Source organism: Carassius carassius, chromosome 7, assembly GCF_963082965.1.
Source record: "Carassius carassius chromosome 7, fCarCar2.1, whole genome shotgun sequence".
Classification (NCBI taxonomy): Eukaryota; Metazoa; Chordata; class Actinopteri; order Cypriniformes; family Cyprinidae; genus Carassius; species Carassius carassius.
The window spans coordinates 30048496-30076452 of record NC_081761.1 but is presented as its reverse complement, the minus strand read 5'-3'; the positions used below and the strand labels follow the sequence as shown (position 1 = coordinate 30076452).

Sequence of the window (27957 nt, the reverse complement as noted above, 5' to 3'; positions counted from 1 at the left end):
GTCCTCACGCGTTCCCAAAACGCTAAGTGATGCGTAACTAGTTTTTCTATTGTACTTGTAGGGACACGATGTTGCTGGCCTCCGCCGTGGTCGTCTGGGAATGGCTGAACGAGCACGGGCGCTGGCGGCCGTACAGCCCGGCCGTGTCTCACCACATCGAGGAGGTGATAAGAAGCGATCCCCGCGGCGGCAGCGTCGTTTTAGGCCGAGCTGACAGCCGCCTGTCGCCCTACATCATCGATCTGCACTCCATGCATCAGTTCAGACAGGACACCGGTAAGATGAAGATCAGCAGCGCAGCACTCTAACGTTAACTTTCCTGTGGCAAGCCACTTTTACATTGATTCTTTATAACGATCTAATTGAGAATTGTGTTATGTTATTATAAGTCTTAAGTAGTATGAGTATATTTGTATCAGTAGCCCAAAATACATGGTATGGGTCAAAATGATTGATTTATCTTTTATGCTATTAGGATGTTATAAAGATCATGTTCCATGAAGATAATTTTAAATGTACTGAAAAAAAACCCCTGGCAGCTATAGGTTGCCAGAGGTAAACTGTAAAAAATACGGTAACTCTGTTATAGGTTTAGCGGGTTTACCTTAAATGTACAGTTTAATACCGTAATTTAACTGATATAATGTGAATATACCAATTTATTGAAGTACTGAAATCAGTTTTTTTTACCTTTGTAACAAACTGATAAACACCAAAAGCAGGTGGTGATGAGAAACTCATGTGAAGAAACAAAGCCCATCACAAGCAGCTTTTAAATAATAAGACCCATAGAAGGTGCACAGTGTCATTCACACAAGTACTAAACACCATCATGGTGAGACTCATTAAACCGAAATATACAATAAACATTAATTTAACAACCTTATATGTAACATACAACCCTAATAAACATAACAGATAAGAAAAAAATAAGAAGAAACAGTTATTTCAAAGAAATAACATCAAATTCAAACAAAAATAGAATTCTGGGAATGTCAGTTTACGAAATTAGAAAATTACCGTTAACCATTTAACAGGTTTGTACTGTAGCATTTTCACAGTTTTTTTTTACCGTTAACAGTAATTTTTTACAGTGTACCGTAAATACATCAAAACTTAGTTTGGTAATATGCGTTTTTTGTTATGTATCCTCAGATTACAGATTTTTTAAATAGTAGTATCTCAGCCAAATATTGTCCTATCCTAACAAACCATACTTCAGTGTAGGGCTGCAACTAACGATTATTTTGATAATCGATTAATCTGTCGATTATTTTTACGATTAATCGGTTTATGTACTTATATTTTAGTTTTTCCCATTTTTTCCCCAAGTAAATTATTAATAAATGGTCTTTATCCTTCAGCATAGATTTTTAAGAGATTTTAACCATTTTGCACTGTCATAGCCTAATCAAAAATATACCTGGAGTTGTTTTATTGTGTTAGTAATCCTTTGTCGAACTCTTCTGCAATCAGAACACTGACCCATACTCTAGCAAATTTCACAAGGAGATTTAAAATAATGTTTTCACCATGGCAGTCCTTAGAGCTCCTAAAGTAGTTTAACATCCCGAACGAAGCTTATTAAGGAATCTTTCAGAACATATTTTCACGAAGAATAAGGATAAAACAGAATAAAATTGCAGTGCATTGTATTTTATTATTTACTGGGAAACAGCTTTATAGCTTTTGCTGTGAAATTGTAAACAATCCTTCGAATAAAGTGCCAGTGGCATGAAACCTGAATGGAACTCACAATTTAAAGTAAAATCCATCAGAAGGTTGTCCAGAAAAAAAAATTGGACAGTCACACACAAAAAACCTGCTGTGTGAAAAAGAGCAGTGAATACTTAGAAAAAAAGTGCATTTCAAATATCTTTAAACATTTACCTCTCTCATTCAGTCATAATTAGGCTGCACGGCTGAATTTTGAACTGTTAAACGACAAAACTGATCACAGAACATGTTTGTAAAGCTTTAAATGTTAACTGTTAAACAGCAATGTTATCAGCTTTTACGACTAAACATTTGCAAACAACATTGTACTGGAGAATCTGCACAAATAAAAGTCTTAGGGGCCGTTCACATATCGTGCCTAAAAACGCGTGGAAAACGCTAGGCGCGCCGCTTTCTCCTCCTTTCCAAAGCGCTCGTGCAGAAGATCCCCTGAGGCGTCTGCCTTTGCTAAGCAACCATGACGTGCTCTCTCCTTGAAGACGCGGAAATTTCAGCAAAGGATAAATGGATTTGCAGCTCAAAAAATCGCTTGCAGTAGCTCTGCTACTAAATTTATTTCAAAATGGAAATCCATATACAACTATGATCAGCTGTTCCTTTCATCTTGACTGAGCTTTTAACGTTGTTACGGGAAAGGATGAAGCTGATTGGTTAGTTCTTGTCACATGACCCGCGATGCGCTTGCAGCATTCTGAAAAGTTGAGATGTTTTTAACTCGATGCGGTGCGGTGTTGGAAATAACGAACTTGAGCGCGCAAAAGACGCGATATGTGAACGTCCCCTTAAACAGTTCAGTAGTGCAGAGTTTACAGGTTACTCTTCTTTTTTGAAGGCTCAAAGTAAAGTACTCCCAGTCTCCCATATCCCGCTAAATGCTGCAGAGACGCTGTTCGGGAAGCACGTGACATAAAACGAGGCCAGCTATTGGCTATTCGCTACTTCTCCTGCTGTACTGGCTGAGTAAAACCTCCGGTGGCTCATTACTGCCACACTTTGGTCACCGCAGATTTGAAATATGCACGAAATGAGGCGCTTACGGCAAATAAAAGTTATTTAGCAACGAATCGATGACTAAATTAGTTGGCAACTATTTTAATAATCGATTTTTATCGATTAAATCGATTCGTTGTTTCAGCTCTACTTCATTGGAAAGCTTAGGCTATGTAGTCATAAATCTCAATTTCCAAAAATGGACCCTTATGACTGGTTTTGTGGTCCAGGGTTACATTTTATACGCATATTTATTTATCAGTAGTAAAAAATTGAAATACCTTTATTAAGCATTCAATAAATATCAGTGCTTGCTAATCACTATCCCAGGCAAGTAACAGTTGTTATTAGTAACATTTTTAAATGTATTATATTGAAATTTTTAATTGAACAATGAGCAATTATGAGTAGTCCTTGCATTTTGGGTTAACCAGTAAGATCCTGTAAATATTGTTAGTAACATTTGGGAGTGGAAACTAGTAGCAGGTACCAGGAAAGCTGGATTCAATTCTAATAACTATTGAAATAGTTACTAGCAGAGGTGGAAAGAGTACAAACATATTCTACTCAAGTAAAAGTACCATTACATTAATGAAATTTTACTTAAGTACAAGTAAAAGTACCAGTCTAAAAAAATCAACTCAAGTAAAAGTAAAAAGTAGCTCTTTTAAAATTTACTCAGAGTAAAATTACTTAGTTACATTTTAACAGTGGGAGGGAGTCAAAAATGGGACAGGCCAAGGTTGTCAAACTCAGTTCCTGGAGGGCCACAGTCCTGCACAGTTTAGATTTAACCCTAATTAAACACACCTGATCCAGCTAATCTAATCATTTAGGTTTATTTGAAAACTACATGATATGTGTGCTGGAGCAGGGTTAGAACTAAACTATGGCTATGGCCCTCCAGGAACTGAGTTTAACACCCCTGGGATAGGTCTATTAATCTCAAACTAGTTGTTTTTAATTAAAGGAATCAGTTATTTAGAATAATAAAACATTTGGGCTGTTACCAGGCAATTCAGTATCAACAAACTCATCTTTTAATGCAGAGGAAATGCAAAAGCTTCATCGGACGTGGTATTTAGATGTATTTACACACTGTTTAGTGCAGGACAAGAATGCATTTAACCTGCAGTTACAAATGCATGAATAATGTTTTGATATGCCAGACATAAAATGTTGAATACTCATTTGAAATTATAAAAACTTAATTATAAAAAAAAAAAAAATCAAAAGATACTTTAAATGTGAAATTAAAATGGCCAGTATGTGTCAGCAAGTCACTGTTAATAAGTGAGTCATTGCGATTGAACCAAATAATTTAAACGGTTGATTCATTCAGAAACGAAACACTGTCATGTTGCTCAGAGATGCAAAATTTTGCTTTGGTGGCTGTGTTTGGAATAAATTTTTGTTGTAGAAATAGAGCAAAAACCGGCAATATGGTGTCTAAAACGCAAGTCTCTTAGTTTACTGTCCTGTTGTAAAAAAAATAAAAAAAATAAATATATATATATATATATATATATATATATATATATATATATATATATATATATATCAGTGGCGGCTGCTGGTCTTTCAAAGAGGGGAAGCTCATTTTCGGCCTACATTATAACCCTCTGATGGTCTTCATTTGTAATGACACTCGGGGTCTTTTTGACCCCAGACAATAACATTTCATTTTGTAATAGTAAAATATTTAAATTTTTTACAAATATAATTTTACTCTGTTCATTTATGTTTTTACTAAACTTTGTACAGTTTTTGGAGGATTTAAATCTTTTACATTTCTATAAATAAATAAATATTTATTTAAATAGGCTTTTTTTTTTTACAAAAAAAGAAAAAAGCATTTCAGGTAAAATTCACTTCATAAAAGACCCAGATTTCTAACTTTCATACATGGGGATACCATGGATAATTTTATAAGGTTTAATGTAAGATTTTTGCCCATTTTTGGGGAAATTCAGTTTAAAAATTGTAATAAATCACTTTAACCACTAGATGGCTATAGTGTGTGTGTGTGTGTGAGCGCACATTTCCAATCTGTCTTAGTTACCAATTCAATTTTGTGGTGGTTCTGCATTTTACAAATATCAAGAAATATTGCCGCAGTTTGTCTTTCGAATACACTTGAGAAATCCGCGATCATGGGACTGAGCGTGAAACAGCTTCACCGACTTCTTATGGTGCAGACGGCTGTCAGTCAAAAGGAGATCGACAGATCCTCCAATCATCACGCGGAAGCCCAGTCTTCATTCACCTCCAGAGACGCTGAGCGTCCGTGGGCGGGACATAATCGCAGCATTTATCCAATGACCGTCTAGCTTCGGAGCACTGAAAAAAACTGTTCAAAGCAGCCCCATTGAAGTCAATGGACGCTCGGCTTCAACAGGGAAATGCACTGTGACGCTACGGGAATGTATGAGAAGAAAATCGAGTCAGCCGACATGTAGCTGATTAACACAATACATAATACACAATAGTACATATTTGACCGTTGGTTTTTTTTTTTACATTAGAGGGGAAGCTGAGCTTCCCTTGCAGTCTTAAAGAAATCCCCACTGATCTATATATATATATATATATATATATATATATATATATATATATATATATGTATGTGTGTGTGTGTGTGTGTGTGTGTGTGTGTGTGTGATTATGATTTTTAGAGGAAAAGACAGCATTCTTTGTGTGATTTTGATTCTAAATGATTTTGATTGATTTCATTCTAAATGCATTTCAACAGACTGAATCACACAGTGAAAGAACACTCTAAATGCGCGCGTACATCATTAAAACAACAATTATGATATTATCGCAGACGATATATATGGCACACTCCGCACCAGTCTTTTGGGCTAATTTGTGCAAAACCTCTTGCTAAAATGTCAAAGCATCATTTTAACCACCAATTCAATGACGCAATTATTTAGCTCACCTCTATATGCTTACGTGGGGTTGATGTCTTGTCGAGATTTTATAAACTGCTAGTTTGGTCTCCCTAGGCAAGCACAGCATACACAGCATAAGGCCTAAAAAAAAAAAAGTTTGGTTCCGGTTGGTTGTCAGTTGAGGTCATTGGTCGGTAGGGATTTATTTATTTTTTTATATTTTATTTTTTTCTCCAGTGGCAGTTTTACACACACACACACACACACACACACGCGCGCGCTGATTTTAAATGTGTGTACCGGTACTTTTACGACAGTAATTCTGTATTCCCGTTTAAAGTGTTGTTGCCATAGACACGCAAAACGCACACACACACACAAAAAGCCTTCGCGGGAGTTTGACAGGCGATCTCATAGTAGATTAACATGGAGGATTTGAACTTGAAAAACGGAGTGTACAGACATCTTTTTGTAGTCAAACAACATTCTTTGTTATGTTCATTTATGTGGTTTATTTGATTTTGATGCTATAAATTAACTAGAAGCAAGAGACGATCAGTTAGTTTTAACTGATGATCTAACTTACAGCGATCTGTTCGACACATTCAAGAGCCACAAAACGGTATTTATTGTTTACATTTCTTTAAAAAATGACCACATTTGAAAGGTTAAATAACCAAATTCATATTAAAAGTAAGCTGGTAATGTTAATGTCCTGTCTGTCAGCATGTTGTCAGTGCCCTCTCTGTTCCGCGATATATTGTTGACTCCCCCCTCCCCCCGTGTTTCTCTTAATGTTACGATTTCCAAACCTTAAGTTATAGCTCACTTTAGGAATTGACAGTTAAAGGGTTTTGATGCAATACTTAATGGTTTTTAACGGATTACTTAAGTGTAAAACAGCATTTAAAGGAAACTGTAATTTAATTAACGATGTGTGAAAGACCGTTCTTCCCCAGTCTCATAAAATAAATTTGGGTCGCACATAAATTGACAGGGTCGGTCGGAAACCGGAACCAAACAATTTTTTTTTTAGGCCTAATAGAGTATAAATATGGGCAGGGGTTCACTTCATTTCCTTGAGTTCAACTTCAGAATATGACGGGGTTTCGTTTTCAGCGGTGTCTGCACCACTACGTCTGCATCTTTCTTGTGATTTTAGCGCCAGTTTGCCCTCCTGCCCATTATTTACTGACATAGCTTCCAGGGAGCGATTTTTTTTTTACTCAGTAATTAATGTGTTTTAAAATGTAGCGAAGTACAATACTTCAAACAAAATATACTTAAGTAAAAGTAAAATTACAGATAAAAAAAATACTTAAAAAAGTAGAGGTACACAAAAAAGCTACTCAATTACAGTAACGCGAGTAAATGTAATTCGTTACTTTCCACCTCTGGTTACTAGTAACCTAACCAAGCTTTAAATAAGAAAGCCTGTCTCTAACACGAAAAAAAGTAAAACAAGGTAGGCTAACTGCTACTTTGTATTTTACAGTTTGGATTTTGTTTCTCGCAGTTGTGAGATTTATTGATTTATATTTCTCAACGCCAATTGCCAGTCTATATCTCACAATTCATACTTTTCTTCTAAGAATTGCAAGTTAACATCCTGACTTTTGTTCATGCAATTCTGAGTCAGAGAAAAAAGGTCAGACTTAGATGTAACATCAGAACTGCAAGAACGAAGAAGTCCGAATTGTTAAATAGTCACTTTTTTAATTCCGTGATGGAGCCAAGCTTCCATACATAAGTGATTGAATCGTATGAATAGAATTTGAATAGAATCCAGCAACAGTCGTAATACATTGTTCATTTGAATCAAGTGGTAAGAATGTACTCTTTTGGAACTATGACTAGTAGCAAAGGAATCAGTGCTCGGATCTCTTGGTGAAACTAAAGAAAAGACTAGTCATTGAGTAATTTAAAATACATGTATTAGTAACAGATAACTGTTAGTTTTATGGAATAATTGTTAAAACGTCTTTAGAGTTAAGTGTCTAATAGATTTGTTGAAAACAGATAAAAAGTGAGTGACAAACATATCATTAAGGATTTATAACTCAAAAGCACATCTAAGCTCTGTAGTAAACATACTCTTGCAGTCTGCATTCAGTGGTTTTGATGTGTTATTTTCACAGCTTCACCAGCATATTTTTAACACTCTTGTATGTATGCACTTATTTGAGTTAAGAAGTGCGACATTAAATAAATCCACTGTCTGCCTAGGCAGCTGTTGTTTTAAAAGGTTATACAAAATGACTCGCAATCTTGGGCCAAAACCGCCTATTTATCCCTGTGGATAAAGTGCATTGGTGGTTATCAAGTGCACAAGGACAATCATAACCACACAAGCCTATTGAGAATAATGCTTTACAGATACACACACCCAGGGAGCTCCCCCCAAAAAATGTAGTTTTGAAATGCAGGCTTTTCTCATGTAATTTTTTGCTACCAAACTAAGATGAGGTTAGTGATATTTGCAACCTTAATCGCTTGTCAAGACTTGCCTTTAAAACCTGCAAAGTAACTTGCTCAGACACACGTACACAGAGAGTGAAGTTCCTTACAGGACTACCCAGGGAAATGAGTGCACTTCCATGTGAAAGAACGAAACTATAAAGATTGATTGAGGGGGGAAGAAAAGGGGAGTGGTTGTTATTGTGCAACAGGCTAGTGTGTAGTTTCATCGACTCTGGGCCCCTGGGGTGCCGTCAGTTATTCTGTTTTCCATTGCAGACTGGAGATTAGTATAACACACACACACACACACAGGGCAGGATTGTGTTTCTCCTCATCCAGTGACTCTCACATGGTTGAGCTGAAATAATTTCTTTCAGGCTGACCATTCTGTGAATCATTTCTGTTGATATCATTCCCTCCCATGAACACACATACACTACCAGACAAATAATACCGGTAATAAAGATTTTTAAAATGTTTTTGAAAGGAGTGTCTCATGCTTACCAGTGCTGCATTTTTTTGTTTAGTAATAACAGCAATGGCAACATAATATATTATTAAAAGTGTAATATTGTACAATAAAATGTTATTTATTTCTGTGCTGACCAAAATAAATTTTCAGCAGCCATTACTTGAGTATTCAGTGTCATTAGTTTTATTTATTTATAAGTAATGATTGGTGATCAATTTTATTATTTTGTTTTTTAAATACAGACAAACTGATACCTTTTTTCAGTTTAAAAGAACAACATTTATTTTAAAAAGAAATCTTTTATAACATCAGAAATAGCTTTACTGTTATTTGTAAACAATTTAAAGCGTTCTTGTTGAATAAATGTTTTTTTTTTTTTTTTAATTATACTCCAAAGTTTTGAATGACAATTTATGAAGAAAAAACAAACATAATCACAAGTAATAAATTACATTTTAAAAACCATAAAATAGAAAGCAGTTGTTTTGTTTTAAATTGTCAGAATATTTCACAATATTACAGTTAAATGCAGTCTTGGTGAGCTTTTCAACACGTTTAAAATGTGTTGAGAAGCTTTCTCTTTCATAATCCCTCCCTGTCTTGCTTTTTCTAATCTGAACCATGTCTGCGACTTTGCATTTCAAACTCTTCCTGTGTTTATTTGTCTCTTTATGATGAATTGTTGTTGTATTTCTTCAATTGTTAGTCGCTTTGGATAAAAGCGTCTGCTAAATGAATAAATGTAAATGCAGTTCTGGAGCTTTCTGCTTGTGTTGCTTGAGCTGCAAGCAACAGTTTATAATTTTCAGTGCTGAAAATCATTTTATAAATAGTTTATGGCCTCTTTATCTACAACTCTAACTCTCTTTTTCCATTGGATTCATGCTATAAGGATCCTTTGTGTGCCTCAGTTTTGCTTAAGCCCAATGGGTTGTGGGACACCCCCTGTGGTGCGAGGTGACCCCGATTCTTTCTGTGGGCCTCCTCAATGCATTTTGAATATAGTAGAGTAGACTTTTTTACACCAGAATCACAGTCACAGTTAACAATGTTCCCCATTCTAGAATATTATTTAATAATTGCATGTACCACGACGAAAACATAATGATGCGGATCGACATGAATCTCTCTAAAGGAGGCTTTTCCAGTCTAACTGCTTTGCTGTAATACAAAGAATATATGTATGTATATATATATATATATATATATATATATATATACAGGGCTTGACATTAACTTTTTTGCTCAGCCAATGTGACTAGTTGTTTTCCAAGGTTACTAGCCACACAGCATTTTTACTAGCCACATTTTGTTGTTGTGAAATTACGTGATAAAAGTTTACTATGTCATGCTAATATTTACTTGAACTAGATTTACAACCCTTTTAAATGTAAAACCACTACACAACCAAATCAAGACTACATAAATGTATAACAATACAGGTCATTATCATTAGCTCTGATAAGGTTGTATGTAAAGCTCCTTTTTTAAATAAAACCATGTATTAAGATAAAGACATAAAAAAGTAGCTTCTTATTGCATAGTAAAAGTGGTGCATGCATGTAGAAGAGGGAATTAAGTTGTTACTTTTGAAGATGGCCAGCAACAATGGAACAGATGGACAGTCCCTGTACACCTGCTGTAGGGCTTTGTGCTGCAGAAAAGGTCCTGGGATCTTTAACCCTATGTCACAGTTAATGATCTGCTGTAGCACAGCCTTCTCCACTCACATACTAGCACAAGCTTGCACACTTTAAGTGCAGGCAGTATGATTGGCATGTGAAACTGGACATGGCCATCTGTTGATGTACTTCAGTGTTGAGAGGAGGCACAGGACAGACTCTATTGAACTGAGGCATGTAGTATTAAATAGCATGATTTCAATTCGTCACGATCAGCGCATCATTTCTTTTATTTACTGATGTATGTGATGAGAGTTTTTTTTTTTGCATTAGACTGTAGGAAATATTGAACTTAAAAAAAAACCTATCCATAGCATTGTAAAATGTGTCTTTGTAGAAAAATATGACAACGGTCTAGTGTCCGTTTATAATGCGTTGTGGACCGCCTTGTTGAGAGCCTTATGAGAGCCTTATGAGAGTGTCATGCCATGTTGCTTACAGCGCAGGTGGGGTTGAAAAACTAAAATTACATTAATAGTAGCATAATCTGATTAATTCACAAAATTTGTCACATTTCATTAAGTCCTTTTTTGGAATAAATTTGATGGAAAAGCACATGCAGATAGTTTGGGATATTTTATTTTATTTTTTACAAGAAATTTAAATGATTATTTAACTAGGTTGCATTAAATTGATCTTAAGTGACTTTTATGACATTTTATAATCTTGTGAAAGATTTCTATTTAAAATAAATGTAGCTGTTTTTAATTTTCTATTCATCATTGAATGATGGCTTCCACAAAAATACTACTGTTGTTTGATTATTGATTAGGTAACACTTCATTATGATAGTTCACTTTAGACATTTTATTAAAACTTGTTGATTAACTTAATTAATGACAATAATTTCTGAAGGCTCATGTGATACTGAAGACTGGAGTAATGACTGCTAAAAACTAAGCCTTACCATTACAGGAATAAAAACAATTATAAATTGTTTTAATCTTAATATAATTTAAATTGTAATATTTCACAAAAATCGTTTTTTTAAAGCATTTAATTAAAAGCAGTCTTTGTGAACATAAGAGACTTCTTAAAATTTTTTTTTACACTTTTTCTAAAAGCAGCCACTGAGATACATAATTTGAGTGCCCCAGCGAAGCGTATGTGCTGCTCATATGCAGTTAAATACCACATGAACCCATAATGCATGTGTTTGTCATTAACTTGACTGTAATTCAGTGAAATGACTTCTCGTAAACAGCAACAGAAAAAAGCATGGCATTCATCTGTTATCCCAAAAGACATTGTTTCATTTAGGTACAATGGCTGAAAGGGAATGACTGTGATTGAGGCACAGAGCTGGTTAAGTGAGTTCAGACACAATGAAGGGTGATCAAAGCATATTGATGTCTTGCTGTACTTTCTGGAACGTGCCTTTTATAATTTGACTGAAGTTGCATTATATCTGCAAAATCTTGCAATGTGTAAAACTGACATAAGATGACAGATTTTTTAAAATGTAGTATGTGTACTTGATTAGTGTTTTGTACTGTTTGAAGATCTAATCGGTGTATCTTGTTGTTAAAAAGAGAAAATGTTGTTTTACTGGTTTTATTGCTTCTAAAACTCAGTATATTCCTAGTTCTCCTCTTGTGCTAAAGTTCATGCCTCAGTGGGTCTTTTGTGTTCAGCGGCTCTTTGCTTTATGCTCCAATCTGTTTATTCAGATGGGGTTTTGCTTACTCTTTGTGTGTCCCAGCACTTTGTCATAAATTCTTAAAGGGATACTCCACCCCAAAATGAAAATTTTGTCATAAATCACTTACCCCCATGTCGTTTCAAACCCATAAAAGCTTTGTTCGTCTTTGGGACACAATTTATGATATTTTGGATGAAATCCGGGAGGCTTATGACTTTCCTATTGACTGTAAATTGCACTGTCATAGTCAGGAAAAGAATAGTCCATCTGCCAATAGAGGTTCTATCTGAATTTTATGAAGCGATGAGAATACTTTTTCTATGCGAAGAAAACAAAAATAACGCATCACCATATATAGTCGTTTATTATTGTTTTCTTCGCATACAAAAAGTATTTTCGTCACTTCATAACGTAACGGTTGAACCACTGATGGCAGATGGAATATTCATGAGGTTAAGTGATTAATGAAAAAAATTTCATTTTGGGGTGGAGTATCCCTTTAAAAGGGTTTTCTGCATTAGTTAACTGGATGTTGCACATATTGCCCTAGTTAGATTGAAGAATTCTTACCCTAAACCCTCCAGATCCTGATCTGATCTACAAAGAGTTTAAAGCCATTTCTGTTCTGATGAATTGGTTTAAATGTAATCATGCACAAAACACAACAATAGGCATTCACTGCATATAATGGAGAATTGAATGCTTACATTGAAGACATTGTGCAATTATTATCCTCCTGTTCCCTTCTATAATACCACTTGGGTGTCTTTGATCCAGTATTGTTCTGACACTTATAAAAGAAGAAGAATTAAGGCTACTGATGATCAAATAGAAATAAAATGCATAACATGTTGACAGGCTGCCTCTCTTGTAAGAAAACACTTTATTGAAAGGGATTGCCTACTCCACCCAAAAATGAACTCAATTACTCATGAATCTCTCATCAATTACTCACCCTCATGCTGTCCCAGATGTTCATGAATTTCTTTCTTAACATTAAAACAAGTACGCAGTCCCTATAACTGGTAGATTACATCTACTTTATTATAATTGATTTATAACCCTACCGCTTTACCTTCTCAGGTACATTAAGACCAGTTCGACTGAGTTTCTATGACCCCACCTCAGCACCAGGCCAAGGTTGGATATGGGAGTGGGAAAATGACGCAGGTTCCTGGACGACCTATGACATGGAGGTGATCATTGCCTTGCAAGTGGCATGGGATCGACAGCAACCCTGGCTGGACCTGACATCGATGGGCTTTTCCTACTTTGTGGACTTCCAGACCATGACCCAGATTAACAGGCAAACACAGCGGCAGCGGCGCATCCAGAGACGCCCAGACATGGTTTACCCACTAGTCTCTGGGCCACTGCCTAAAACCTCACAGGCTTGGGGTACAGGCTCAGGGTCTGGAGGCATTGCTAAAGGACTTGCATCAGGTGGGGGCTCAACTGGGGCACTTCTTGGGGTAGGTGTTTCTGGATCTACCTTGAGTAGAAAAGGAAGTGCGGTTTACCCAAGAGGGACGCTTTCGATATCATCCCTTGCTCCTTCCGGACAGCCATGTGCCTGCCAGCAGTGCATGCTGGTGTTGAGTGTAAAGGCAAATGGCACCTCATCACAGACACTGGGACGTGCAACAAAGCCAAACAGTCCTAGATCCAACTTTGGGAAACTTCCATCCTCCTCTGCGTCCATGTCTGTTTTAAACTCCTATTCTACACTACCACATGGCACGTCTTTAAAATGCTCGGAAGTAGCCAAGAAATCTGCTGGTTTTGATCAGTCATTGTCTCTTCTCACATCGGGCACAGCCAATCTCTCAGTCTCCTCCAGCCGCCCATCGCCTCCAACTCTGCCATCGCCGAATCAGCAGCCTTCATCCGCTCCAAGCTCTTCGTCTTCTGCAACATTTGTGCCAACCGCCATGCTTATTAACACATCAACCAGTCCCTCATCATCCACAGATTTGACATCATCTTCATCATCGTTGCCTTCTCAACGCTCTGCTGCCTGTGCTGCCCCTCTGCCAACCCGTGCCAGTCTGACAGGGCTTAGTCGTCCTGCTTTGCAGAGAATTGCTGTGGCACAGTCACGGGCCCTTATTGCTTCTGGGTGAGATAAGCCATTTTCTTTCAGTTTCTCCCAGTACACATTATAGTTTATTTTATCATGCAATATCGTTCAAAAGGTTAGGGTCAGTACATCTTTTTTGTTTGTTTGTTTTTTTTTTTGGAAGAAATGCATACTTACATTAAGCAAGAATGGATTTAACTGATCAAAAGTGACAAAGACATTTCCAAAAAAAAAAAAGTAGTTTCAAATAAAGGCTCTAATGAAAACAAATCTTGAAAAATCATGGTTTCCAAAAAACTTTAAGCAGCACAACAATTTTCAAGGTGGACAAATAGGTTTTCAATAATAATAAGAAATGTCAACACACATCAGCATATAAAAAATGACTCTTGAAAGTCATGTGATGCTGAAGACTGGTTTGTTTGTGCTGAAATTTCTAAACATTCCGCTCTACCTCACAGAAATAAATTACATTTTAAAATATATTCAAATACAAGTTCATATAACTTTTTCTAATACTATTTCACAGTGTTTCTGTTTTTACTGTATTCTTTCAAAACATTTAAATGATTATTTAGCTAGGTTGCATTAAATTGATCTTGAGTGACTTTTATGACATTTTACAATGTTATGAAAGATTTCTATTTCAAATAAATGCAGTTTATCTTTTTAACCTCAAACTTTAACAGTAGTGTATATGTATATTATTATAGATCTTGCCATAATAATATACTAATGTTGTTTGCAGATGATATTATATACTATTTGGATATTTATGCCACACTTAATGTGATGTACGAATGTCACTGCATTAGATAACCAAATATAAAATGTTGGTGGTGTCTAGTTTAAAGAAAGGTACAAGCACAGTTTAATAAAAAATATTGCTAATAAAACAATAAACTGTTCATAATTAACAAATTTAGCACTTTCCAGGTGCTATCGACATGTTCTACTGACAACCAGACAATAGCCAAAGAATATTAACCTGTGGTTACTTTACATGTGAACTTTAGGAAACAGACTTTGCTGACTAAAATGACCAGTATGTATAATATAGTATAGTGTTAATAGGTGTGAGTTCAGCTCATGTTTTAGTGTGTTCTTGTGTTTTACTCTTCCTCTGTGTGGGAGTGTGTTTCTCACATTTCTCACACTGCTAAATCATCCATGTCTGCTCTGTTTGATGACCATTTGGGGACAGAATGGTCTTATTCGTTCCCTCCTCTCCCCCTTTATGTCTATTGCTGTTTCTCTGGCTTTTCCCGCAGCTCTCAGTCGAGATTTCATGTTCACACTGGGTTTCTGCAGCAACCTTTGTTTACAAGACATGGGCTGGTCTGCATTAGCAACACAATGCTCTCTCACTGAATCATTCGACATAGCAGAGTGTGTGTGCATGTCTATGTTAGGAAGGATTTGGGGTGACGAGAAAAGGGTTTCGACGTTGACTGTTGTAACCATTGTGTCCCATTGTTTCCTGAAGCATTAGTAGACATGACATTTGGTGATGGGGGTTTGGGATGTTGCTTGAGTGGATTGAAGTTTGAGAATAAACTGTGTGAATACAGCCAGGTGGCTAATTATGATGTTAAATGCTAAAGACAGCTGGACGATATATTATTAAAAATGGTACCAAGGCTAGATTATAAATCAGATACAAATTAAATCATCAAACACAGGCGTTACATTCATGTGTGAGAACACGGTGTGAGTCTGGTGCTCTTTCTAATAGTTTGTTCTGTTTAAGACGTAAAGCCATCTGGAGGCATAGAGCAGCAGTTGTTGAGCATGTGTTTGAGCGAAAACAAAGCAACGATTCTGTTGTAAAGGAAGGATCAAGGGTCAGTGAAGGTCAAAAGCTTCCCCATTGGCCTTACCCAAACAGTCATCGCCCCTCCAATGCTAGGCACTTATATTATTTCAATGGAAAACAAAACAGGTATATAAATAACAACTACTGCTGCAGTGTTTATGATTGGCCAAAAGGGTTTTAGCCAATTATAATTTGTTAGCTAATCTGTCATCATTTTGAACAAACATGCAACAAGTCCTTCCTTTACCGCTTAACCACTTCAGTATATTTGGTTCAGTTTTCGCTTTCGTGTGAATAACATCATGCTGCAAATAAAGTGTGTGGCAAACAGAACTTCTATTCTAGAGAAATAATGTGGCAGTTAACAAATAAATTTATCAGTGTCAAAAGCCTGTTTCTTTTTTTTTTTTTTGTAGTGCCATTTTTCATAAATGGTACTGTGTGAAGTTGTTGATTTCAGATTCTCCCGTCCCTAATCGTGACATCACAATTATTTGTTTCTATGTCATCTGACATAGTATCCTTTGTTGGCATCAGCAAAGTATTGTTATTTGAGTTTCGGAAGGAAGGGAGCATGACAATGAGGAAATGTAACCATAAACGGAGGCATTGCTATTTAGGTCATCTATGCACCTGTTGACAATAAAATGTCATAAAATGTCTAAATAGACTGTTAAACTTGAAATTTACCATTTCAGATGTAATTCCAAATAATGCATTTTGCATTATGCAAAGGCGAATAAGAATTTTGTGTAGAATATGCTTCTATAGATCTTTAGCTAAAGTTTCTCCCTGATTTATTTTATTCTGTTGTAAAGTCAAAGGGAAATTGGATTCAACGCTTGTTGACTTAGGAGTTAACCATTGACTGTTAATCTCAAAATATTTGATGTTTTCTGACTTTTAAAGCGTGTTCATGTGCATTTGTAAGTGTATATCAGAAACAGCTTCTACATTCATATACACAGTTTTTTTTAAGACTAGCAACTAACAGACTGCAGTAAAAGGAGATAAAAAAATAAGCGTAAAAAACACTGCATAAAAGAACCTTGAGTGTGTAAAAAGGGAAGTAAAAGGGCTTTACATTAGAGTTGCTTTGTACATTTTTTATTTTTTTTGACAGCAGAACGAGCTGTGAGATGTGTTTGGTACTTTGTTCCTCATTTTTCACACTGATTTGACCAAAAATGTGCTTATATCATAGTAAATAGTCATTTGATACTTAGCCGAAGTGTCAAAATGCACTTTTTAAGTTAAGTGTCATATAACTGTTGATGTTGGAGGCAGAACAGTGCTTTATGTGCATGTTAGTCATTGAACAAGAACTGCATGTCCTACTCTAGAAATTAAATAGTTTGCTGGGAAAATTCTTGGTAATGAAGAAATTGGTGGAATATCTGTGTCCTAGAAATTTTGAATTTAAATAAAAGTCAAATTCATCTTTAACTTTATTTCGTGTTTTCTCTTATACGGCCAAAGAAATACACTCAAAATATGAGTGTGTGTGTAAGTTTACAAAAAATGTATGCAGGGTGGCAACCAATAAGGCAATACTGCCACCTACTATGTTGGAGTATCAACCAGATACCAGTTACTTGCGCTGTACATTATCAAATGTGTAGCGTTAACGCAATATCAGTATTTTAGATTTGAAATATCACAGTATATTGCAACACCCATGAACTAAAAAATCTTCAGCTTCAAGAGCTAAAGATATTCCAAGTTTTTAAGTTTTTAGTTTCAGATATGTTGCTTTGTACATTTTTTTTTTTTTTTTTGACAGCAGAACGAGCTGTGAGATGTGTTTGGTACTTTGTTCCTCATTTTTCACACTGATTTGACCAAAAATGTGCTTATATCATACAACCCGAATTCCGGAAAAGTTGGGACGTTTTTTAAATTTTAATAAAATGAAAACTAAAAGACTTTCAAATCACATGAGCCAATATTTTATTCACAATAGAACATAGATAACGTAGCAAATGTTTAAACTGAGAAAGTTTACAATGTTATGCACAAAAGGAGCTCATTTCAATTTTGATTTCTGCTACAGGTCTCAAAATAGTTGGGACGGGGCATGTTTACCATGGTGTAGCATCTCCTTTTCTTTTCAAAACAGTTTGAAGACGTCTGGGCATTGAGGCTATGAGTTGCTGGAGTTTTGCCTGTTGGAATTTGGTCCCATTCTTGCCTTATATAGATTTCCAGCTGCTGAAGAGTTCGTGGTCGTCTTTGACGTATTTTTCGTTTAATGATGCGCCAAATGTTCTCTATAGGTGAAAGATCTGGACTGCAGGCAGGCCAGGTTAGCACCCGGACTCTTCTACGACGAAGCCATGCTGTTGTTATAGCTGCAGTATGTGGTTTTGCATTGTCCTGCTGAAATAAACAAGGCCTTCCCCGAAATAGACGTTGTTTGGAGGGAAGCATATGTTGCTCTAAAACCTTTATATACCTTTCAGCATTCACAGAGCCTTCCAAAACATGCAAGCTGCCCATACCGTATGCACTTATGCACCCCCATACCATCAGAGATGCTGGCTTTTGAACTGAACGCTGATAACATGCTGGAAGGTCTCACTCCTCTTTAGCCCGGAGGACACGGCGTCCGTGATTTCCAACAAGAATGTCAAATTTGGACTCGTCTGACCATAAAACACTATTCCACTTTGAAATAGTCCATTTTAAATGAGCCTTGGCCCACAGGACACGACGGCGCTTCTGGACCATGTTCACATATGGCTTCCTTTTTGCATGATAGAGCTTTAGTTGGCATCTGCTGATGGCACGGCGGATTGTGTTTACCGACAGTGGTTTCTGAAAGTATTCCTGGGCCCATTTAGTAATGTCATTGACACAATCATGCCGATGAGTGATGCAGTGTCGTCTAAAAGCCCGAAGACCACGGGCATCCAATAAAGGTCTCCGGCCTTGTCCCTTACGCACAGAGATTTCTCCAGTTTCTCTGAATCTTTTGATGATGTTATGCACTGTAGATGATGAGATTTGCAAAGCCTTTGCAATTTGACGTTGAGGAACATTGTTTTTAAAGTTTTCCACAATTTTTTTACGCAGTCTTTCACAGATTGGAGAGCCTCTGCCCATCTTTACTTCTGAGAGACTCTGCTTCTCTAAGACAAAGCTTTTATAGCTAATCATGTTACAGACCTGATATCAATTAACTTAATTAATCACTAGATGTTCTCCCAGCTGAATCTTTTCAAAACTGCTTGCTTTTTTAGCCATTTGTTGCCCCCGTGCCAACTTTTTTGAGACCTGTAGCAGGCATTAAATTTTAAATGAGCTAATTAAGTGGATAAAAGTGTAAAATTTCCCAGTTTAAACATTTGCTACGTTATCTATGTTCTATTGTGAATAAAATGTTGGCTCATGTGATTTGAAGTTCCTTTAGTTTTCATTTTATTAAAATTTAAAAAATGTCCCAACTTTTCCGGAATTCGGGTTGTAGTAAATGGTAAATGGACTGCATTTATATAGCGCTTTCAACAGACCACATGGCCATCCAAAGCGCTTTACAATTTGCCTCACATTCACCCATTCACACACTCATTCACACACCGACTGCGGTGTCAGCCATTCAAGGCGCCATCCAGCTCGTCGGGAGCAGCTGGGGTTAGGTGTCTTGTTTAAGGACACCTCGACACTTGGTCAGGTGGAGCCGGGGATCGAACCACCAACCTTCCGGTTTGTAGACAACCTACATGAACCACTGAGCCACTGCCGCCCACTGTAGTAAATAGTCATTTGATACTTAGCCGAAGTGTCAAAATGCACTTTTTAAGTTAAGTGTCATATAACTGTTGATGTTGGAGGCAGAACAGTGCTTTATGTGCATGTTAGTCATTGAACAAGAACTGCATGTCCTACTCTAGAAATTAAATAGTTTGCTGGGAAAATTCTTGGTAATGAAGAAATTGGTGGAATATCTGTGTCCTAGAAATTTTGAATTTAAATAAAAGTCAAATTCATCTTTAACTTTATTTCGTGTTTTCTCTTGTACGGCCAAAGAAATACACTCAAAATATGAGTGTGTGTGTAAGTTTACAAAAAATGTATGCAGGGTGGCAACCAATAAGGCAATACTGCCACCTACTATGTTGGAGTATCAACCAGATACAAGTTACTTGCGCTGTACATTATCAAATGTGTAGCGTTAACACAATATCCGTATTTTAGATTTGAAATATCACAGTATATTGCAACACCCATGAACTAAAAAATCTTCAGCTTCAAGAGCTAAAGATATTGCAAGTTTTTAAGTTTTTAGTTTCAGATATGTTGCTTTGGTGAGAGTTGGATTCTGGCAGTATAGGAGAACATTAAGTAATACAGTCAGTGTGTCCATTGGCCTTACAGATCTTCTTTTCTCTCTCTCTCTCTCTCTCTCTCTCTCTCTCTCTCTCTCTCTCTCAGGGTACCGACAGTACCAGTGACTCTTAATCTTAATGGCTCCAGCCCTGTCCATCCGGCTTTAGCTGGTAGGAAAATAAGACACATTCCTAAAACATTTTCAGAAATGACAAATTGATTGTACCTAACATAATTCACATTCTTTATTAAAACATACGCATTTATGATGCTTTGCAGGTATTACCGGTATTCTGATGAGCGCAGCAGGACTACCTGTATGTTTGACCCGTCCACCAAAACTAGTTCTTCATCCCCCTCCTGTCAGCAAGAGTGACATAAGACCAATTCCTGGCATTGGGAAGTGTTGCCGCAAGTCCACCAAAAAACAAGCACGCAAAGGTAAGAATGCATGAGTTTTTGTACGTATAGATGCTACATGATTTTGTTTCTGAAAGTTGCTACTGCAGAAGTGATGACCAAAGTCCTTAATGAGTTTGCACTTTATAAATTCATGCCAACCATACACGATAGTGGCGAAAGTGGTATAACAGATTTATTCTCGAGGAAACCACTGAAATATGAATGCTGAAGCCACTAATCACTACCAGCTGTCACCATCGATTGCCATTCACCAGATTTATATACACACCAAATGAACTTTGAAATCTCTGCATACTAAACATAAGTGATTTGTTTTCCAGGCAGAACACCTGAGGAAGTGGTAAAAAGGTACTTTCAGAAGGTCAGGAATCCACCAGAAGAAGTAAGACATCATTGTTACTTTGTTTCCTTAATCTTTATGTAATCTAAACCTGGCAGCAAATCCAAGCTGGCAGTAAAGTGTACACACAGGCCAAGTACCATTGTAGACCTGTATTAACCAATCCTCCTGGAAAACATGAAGAGACATCAAAAGTTGGTGTCTTTTTCAAACGCACATTCATTTTTTAAAGAAATTATTTAAATTATATTATATATAATATATATATTAAATTATTTAAATTATAAACTTATTTTTCTTTCTACATTTCTCTCAAGTTGTACAAAATAAACATGAAATTCTGCATATACACGCACATATTACATGCATATAGTAAGATGCAACTAACCATGTAATTGTGCCTAGTTAAGACTCTAAAAATAAGATTGGTTAGGATTTTACTGTGCAGTATATTTCTAGAGTATTTTGGTGCAAATTCATTTGTCATTGTCTTGGCAATTTTCCATTTCAGTGTAGTTATGAGACATAAGTCTCTTAAAAGTTTATTTTCTTGCAAGAAAAGTCATACAGTCGTTACAGTCATGGCTGCAGAGTGTGACCAGGAGAAATATGTTGACTCAGCGTTTATAGCCTAATCAAATCCAGATGCTTCTATCCAATCATAACACATTTTCAACATATGTGTCCATTTAAGGTATTTTACTATGTATCTACTGTAACTATGTCCCCTGGGTGTGTTTCGAAGTATTTAATGCAAATCATTTTCTTATAAGCGAGCATGTGCGAACTTTGAAATAATACTTCTCGTCTCACTGTCAGCTACACATATTTTTCTGTTGGTCTTTTAGCACATCAAAATAACTCAATCATACTAATGAAGCAGATAGTTAGATCGTTTAAAGAACACTTTTTATTAAAGCAAATAATACATATGATAATAAAAGTTACCTTACATCATTCATCGATTAATACAAAATGATATCAAATTTAACAAAACCGTACAGGTTGCATAATTTTCCATATTACCAGGTAACAAATTAATTAACAAATGATACAACTACTATTAAGTCTATCCATCCTTACCCAGATACATACTATATTGCAATCTCAACTGCATATTGTTGAAAAATGGAAAATATATTATCGCTCAACAATATATTGAAAATTAGATCTATAGTACATACTACTTCACCTGCATGCATACATTATATTAATATTTTCAAAAAAAAATCATATTTTATATTGCATTAAAATTGTGTATTTCCTTTTTAGGATTGTACTATCTGTATGGAGGCTCTAGGGGGTCCCTCGGGGTATAAGGGTCCTGGTGTAGCAAGTGTTTTGCGTGCAGAGTCGGTTGGAAGACTGACACAATGTGGGCATCTTTATCACCTGCAGTGCCTAGTGGCCATGTACAACAATGGCAACAAAGATGGCAGCCTGCAGTGTCCCACGTGCAAGACAATATATGGAGTAAAGACAGGCAACCAGCCACCCGGTAAGATGGAGTACCATGTCATCCCGCACTCACTTCCAGGACACCCAGACTGCAAAACCGTTCGCATCATCTACAACATACCGCCAGGGATACAGGTATAGATATATCATATGGTTTATGAAGTTGTGTTCTATTAAAGATGCTTAGATTCTAGTCCATTTTCAGCGCATCTTGGTTTTGCTTTTACACTTGGACTCCACAATTATTATTATATTTAATAGAGTATCTCCTCTGCTGTCTCTCTCAAGGGTCCTGAGCATCCAAATCCAGAGAAGCCTTTTACAGCTAGGGGATTTCCCCGTCACTGCTATCTTCCAGACAGTGAAAAAGGACGCAAGGTAAGTCCTCCTACCGTACAGTGCCTGTTCAAAACTACTCTAAAGTTTTTTTTTTTTTTTTTTTTTTTTTTTTTTTTTTTTTAAGTATTTTATGATCACCAAGAAATATTAGCACAAACCATTTCTACTTTATATATATATATATATATATAGATAATATATAATATATTTTAATATGTATGTATAATATATATGTATATAATATATATATATATTTTAATATGTATGCTGTTTTTTTATCAAAGCTATATTTTCAGAAGCCATTATTCTAGTCTTCAGTGTGTCACGATTCTTCAGAAATGATTCTAATATGCTAATTTTAATGTTGAAAACAGTTTTGCTGTTCAATATTTTTTTTTAGAAACCGTATATATATATATATATATATATATATATATATATATATATATATATATATATATATATATATATATATATATATGTATATATATATATGTATATATATATATATATGTATATATATATATATATGTATATATATATATATATGTATATATATATATATATGTATATATATATGTATATATATATATATACACCGTATTTTTTGGACTATAAGTCGCACTTCTTTTCATAGTGTGGCTGGTCCTGCGACTTATAGTCAGGTGCGACTTATTTATCAAAATTAATTTGACATGAACCAAGAGAAAACATTACCGTCTACAGCCGCGAGAGGGCGCTCTATGCTGCTCAGTGCTCTTGTAGTCTACACTGAAAACATAGAGCGCCCTCTTGCAGCTGTAGATGGTAATGTTTTCTCTTGGTTCTTGGTTCTACATAAATGCGACTTATAGTCCAGTGCGACTTATATATGTTTTCCCTCGTCATGACGTATATTATTATTTTTTTCAGGATTCTTTGATTAATTGAAAGTTCAAAGAACCGCATTTGTTTGAAATAGAAAACTTTTGTGTCAATGTATATGTTTCTCACTGTAGTTCAATTTAATGCATAATATAATATATAATATATATAATATATATAAATAATATATAATAATTACATTGAATATATGAATATGTACACACACACATTTATATACATATATATACACACACACACATATATATATATCAGTGCTGTCAACGTTAACACGTTAACGCATGCGATGAATTTTTGTCTGGTTTAATGTGTCAAAATATTTAACGCAATTAACGAAGCATCCGTATTTTCTGCCATCCGTTGGCTAGCCTTACATTATATGATCACGCTCTTATTCATTTAAATGCTTTTAAACATTTCAAGCACGGCAAGACAAAAGAGAATGCGCTGTCTGTGAATGCCCTTATGTGACACATACTGTACACACGTACACACACACACACACACACACAATGCATAGACAGGGCGCCAGAATCCAGTTCTCTTAAGCGCTTGAACTAATAATAAACATTAACAGTTTTGTCGATTATCCTCATAAGAGCAATCTTAAATGATTTATATAAAGTCTAAAATGAACAAAAAGAGTTGTGAGAGAATGAGGCGAGATCCATAGATCCGCATGTCTGTCTGCTCTTAAAGGGACAGCAGCCAATAAAGCTTTCTGTCAGTAAAGTTAAAGAACAAAGGGAACAGAGAAAATGACTCGCTGCTCTTGACTAAATAACTTTTGTAGCTTTAATAAGGATTAACTATTTAATTTATAGTTTATGCAGTGCAGACTGCATATAACTTTGATAACTTTATTAAATTTCTGTATATTTCCTAACTGTTAAGACAGGAAGGGCAGGAGTAAACATGACATTTATTATGGGTTTATGTTAGCATTGTTTTAAGTTTACTTAAATTAAAAACGGTTATATTTTTGAAGCCTAATAATAAATGTAAAAAAATACGAAAAAATCAGTAGCTGTATTAATATCAGTAATAATTGGCCTTCATTCATAAAAAGATGCCATTTACACAAGTATTTAAAATATACTGTCTTTATGTTGTTTCTACATTAATTTGATTAACTGTGAAATTATTACATTAAAAAATATATTAAAAACGTACAAAAACATTTCTTTTTTTATTGCGATTAATTGCGATTAATCACAGAAAAAATGTGTGATTAATCTAGTTAAAGTTTTTAATCGATTGACAGCACTAATATATATATATATATATATATATATATATATATATATATATACATACATATATACATATATTAGCGATGCACCGAATATTCGGCCACCGAAATAGACTTTTATCACTGAAACAACACGGCCGAAATGTTGTGATGACGCAAACAGAAACCGCGACCTGCACGTGCACCTGCCCTATGGCACCTGTATAGCGCAGACCACGAGCTCCCCGCGACATTCACTTCACACCAGTGAGAACATTCTCTCTCTTCTTATTCCTTTATTCGCAGCACTAAAGCGTCCCCTAACAAAGAGATTAAGACGGACCACGAAGTGAAAACAAAGAAAAGTACAGTCTTATAGAGTCTGTTAGCACACGTCTCACTGAGATCTTTTCGGATCCTCTGCACTTCATCGCGAATGTGCTTGATCCGTGTTATAAAGACCATTACTTGGATGCGGAAATAAAGCAGCACGCATGAGAAATGATCCACACATATGTGTGTGTGTATATATATATATATATATATATATATACACACACACACACACATACATACATAATATCAGATTGTAGCCATATTTCTGCTAGTTTTCTGCTTGGCCCTATTTAAATAGACTCTCTCAAATATTTCTCAAATGTCAGGCAGATGACAAGCTCAACTGCTCAACAGCTAGATGGTTATCTGTCTGAAGTCCCCATCCCCAGAAGTGATAACAGTCTTGCCTACTGGAGAAGTAATGCACTTTCTAGTCCTACAGAGAAAAATTTCAAATGCACTTCACCTAAATGCACTTTGTTTTTATGAGACAACAGTTCATTTTAAAAACCTTTCTGCAGGCCAGTAGGCCTGTACATTATTATTTAATATACACATGAGTGGGATAAATTTTTAGTTTGAATTTTATTCTATACTGTGCATTGTTGCAATGTGCTTAATAAATATTTGCATAATTTGTAATTATGCATTTTTGTTTTTTTTAAATAATTTATGTAATTGTAATTATCTTTGAAACTAATATTAATTTATGCAATTGCAATGTCTTAATTTTAGTAAAGTTAGTACACGGTCATAGCAATAAATGCAATGGGACTAATAATTGGCATAATTTCTTTCGGTGTTTCAGTTTCAGTTTTCGGTCTTAGTTTTCTCTTTTTCGGTTTTCGGTTTCGGCCAAGAATTTTCATTTCGGTGCATCCCTAATATATATATGTGTGTGTGTGTGTGTGTGTGTGTGTGTGTGTGTGTGTGTGTTGCCAGCACATCTATCCACCAAATTTACCAAAGAGGATCTGAGAACACATTTAGATTTATTGTAGTTTTAATTATTATTGTTGCAATGATATCAGTGTTATCTGTTTCTTAGGCATTAAGGCTGTTATTGGTGGCGTGGGATCGACGGCTGATCTTCTCAGTGGGCACCTCCAGCACCACAGGAGAGTCAGACACTGTCATCTGGAACGAGATCCATCACAAGACAGAATTTGGCTCCAATCTTACTGGACATGGCTATCCAGATTCTGCCTATATTGACAATGTACTAGACGAGCTTAAAGCCCAGGGCATCACTGAAGATGAGGAACAGCTACTGTGAAGAAGACGGGATGTGCCTGATGGCAGTGAAAAAAAAATGGTACTAGATGTTCTAGGAGTGCATTTGAGCTCAGATATACATATGAATTCATATAAAAAAGGACTCTGATATAAAACAATGTGACCAAATGGTACAAATAACTACGTGAATGAGGTAAAGTCAGCAAGTATCCTAATCTCAATACAAATTAGGGCATGAAGTAACAACTAACATGAGAACGATATTTGGTAAAAGGTGAAAGATAGGTTTGAAAGAAAAAGGAAAGTGTGAAAAGCAAGAATGGGAGGTGGAAAGCACTTGTGAGGTAGAAAATTGAGGGAATAGAAAGACTAAGGACATGCAGGTTATTGAAGCAGCACTGACGTGTTTTAACTGCTAAAGCGATGTTGCTGTGTGAGTTTGTGTAAGTTATCTTAAACCGTTGTAAGTGTGGGTGTATTTAGTCAACTCTGGTACCTCTAACTGGATTACTTACTCTCAATCTGTTTACTAGAACTCCAAAGTATAGTTTAGTGCATATGAATGCTTGTATTATGATTTGTATTGTCATACAACATCATTCCTTGTTTTTATGTATTGAGAATACTGTTTTTGTACGGATGATATCGTGTGCATAAGATTCAGAGTTTTGATTAATCAAAATAGAGCAGGATTTTAATATTAATTGAAAATCACTTTTATGGAAGCATTGAATTCATTTATTCTGGTTTATATGAAGCATGAGAAAACTAACTAATTGTTCTTCCTCCGATAATTTGAGTACTTTATTTGCTCATTGAGGTAAAAGATGTCTCTATTGCATCTAATAGTTATAGATTGAAGAATATCACATTTTCACGGTACAGAAAACCAATTTGGTGGTTTAAGCTAAGAAGTGCTGTTTTACTCCACTTTCAGCATTAAATATGTTCAGCTTTAACACAGAAGAAAGATATAAGCAAATTAATTTAGACAGTGAGATGGAAGAAGGAATAGCAAGCACTTCATGGCTAGAAAGATGGGTAGTTTAATGATCCCTAAGGGTCTGTTTAGTAATAGTTTGCCAAAATGAATTTTGCAAACTCAAGGATTTTGCATAAAATGTTATAGCTCTTTTCAACTGTTCTTTACTGTCCTTGTATCCTGTTTTTAGGCCAGTCTGTATGTTAGGTCAATTATTGACCTGTTTATAATGATATACTTCTAAGAATGTGCCATTGTTTGGTATGTGTGCACGTGTGAGCCCGTGCAACATGTGTATGTTTGCATTTGTGCTTGATTAAATATAAGAGTGTATGCTATGCATCCACAACACAGAGGTACGGTGTTACTCATCTGCATAATTGTCTTCATGCATTTCTGTTTGTATTTCTTTTTTATATGAATGTTTTCTTATATTTTCTTAGTTTATTTTGTTTCAAGAATGTTTCATACTGAGAAATGTTATACTTAAAAATGAGCCTCAACTGTTTTTTGGTTTGTTTTTGCCTGTCTACACAACAAATGCTATTTTAGTTCATATGAAGTTGGGTGGGTGGGAGGTGGGGGTAGCTTTGAAGTCGACCAACTTATCAAGTAAAAATAAATA

At 35.6% G+C, this 27957-nt stretch overlaps 1 protein-coding gene across 2 annotated transcripts; it reads left to right on the top strand.

The window, feature by feature from the left end:
- The first annotated feature begins 33 nt into the window (after positions 1-33).
- LOC132143886 (E3 ubiquitin-protein ligase DTX4-like) lies at positions 34-27953 on the top strand. Of its 2 annotated transcripts, XR_009434292.1 has the most exons (9): positions 34-276; positions 12964-13999; positions 20211-20275; positions 20385-20546; positions 20849-20910; positions 22141-22461; positions 22615-22704; positions 26163-26935; positions 27038-27953. XR_009434292.1 is itself a non-coding variant. In XM_059554492.1 (8 exons), exons 1-8 carry the CDS (start codon positions 69-71, stop codon positions 26388-26390), a joined length of 2172 nt encoding a protein of 723 aa, XP_059410475.1. In that variant the 5' UTR covers positions 34-68; the 3' UTR covers positions 26391-27953. The 2 variants fall into 2 exon arrangements, 1 of the variants encoding a protein (XP_059410475.1); XM_059554492.1 differs by having other exon boundaries at positions 26163-27953.
- The last annotated feature ends 4 nt before the right edge of the window (positions 27954-27957 follow it).

Bases quoted from the DNA above. Each gene is read 5' to 3' on its own strand.
- LOC132143886 (XM_059554492.1), top strand. From the start codon at position 69: ATGTTGCTGGCCTCCGCCGTGGTCGTCTGGGAATGGCTGAACGAGCAC. The intron at 20,547-20,848 runs GTAAGAATGCAT...TTTGTTTTCCAG, and splicing joins CAAAAAACAAGCACGCAAAG to GCAGAACACCTGAGGAAGTG. The intron at 22,705-26,162 runs GTAAGTCCTCCT...TCTGTTTCTTAG, and splicing joins ACAGTGAAAAAGGACGCAAG to GCATTAAGGCTGTTATTGGT.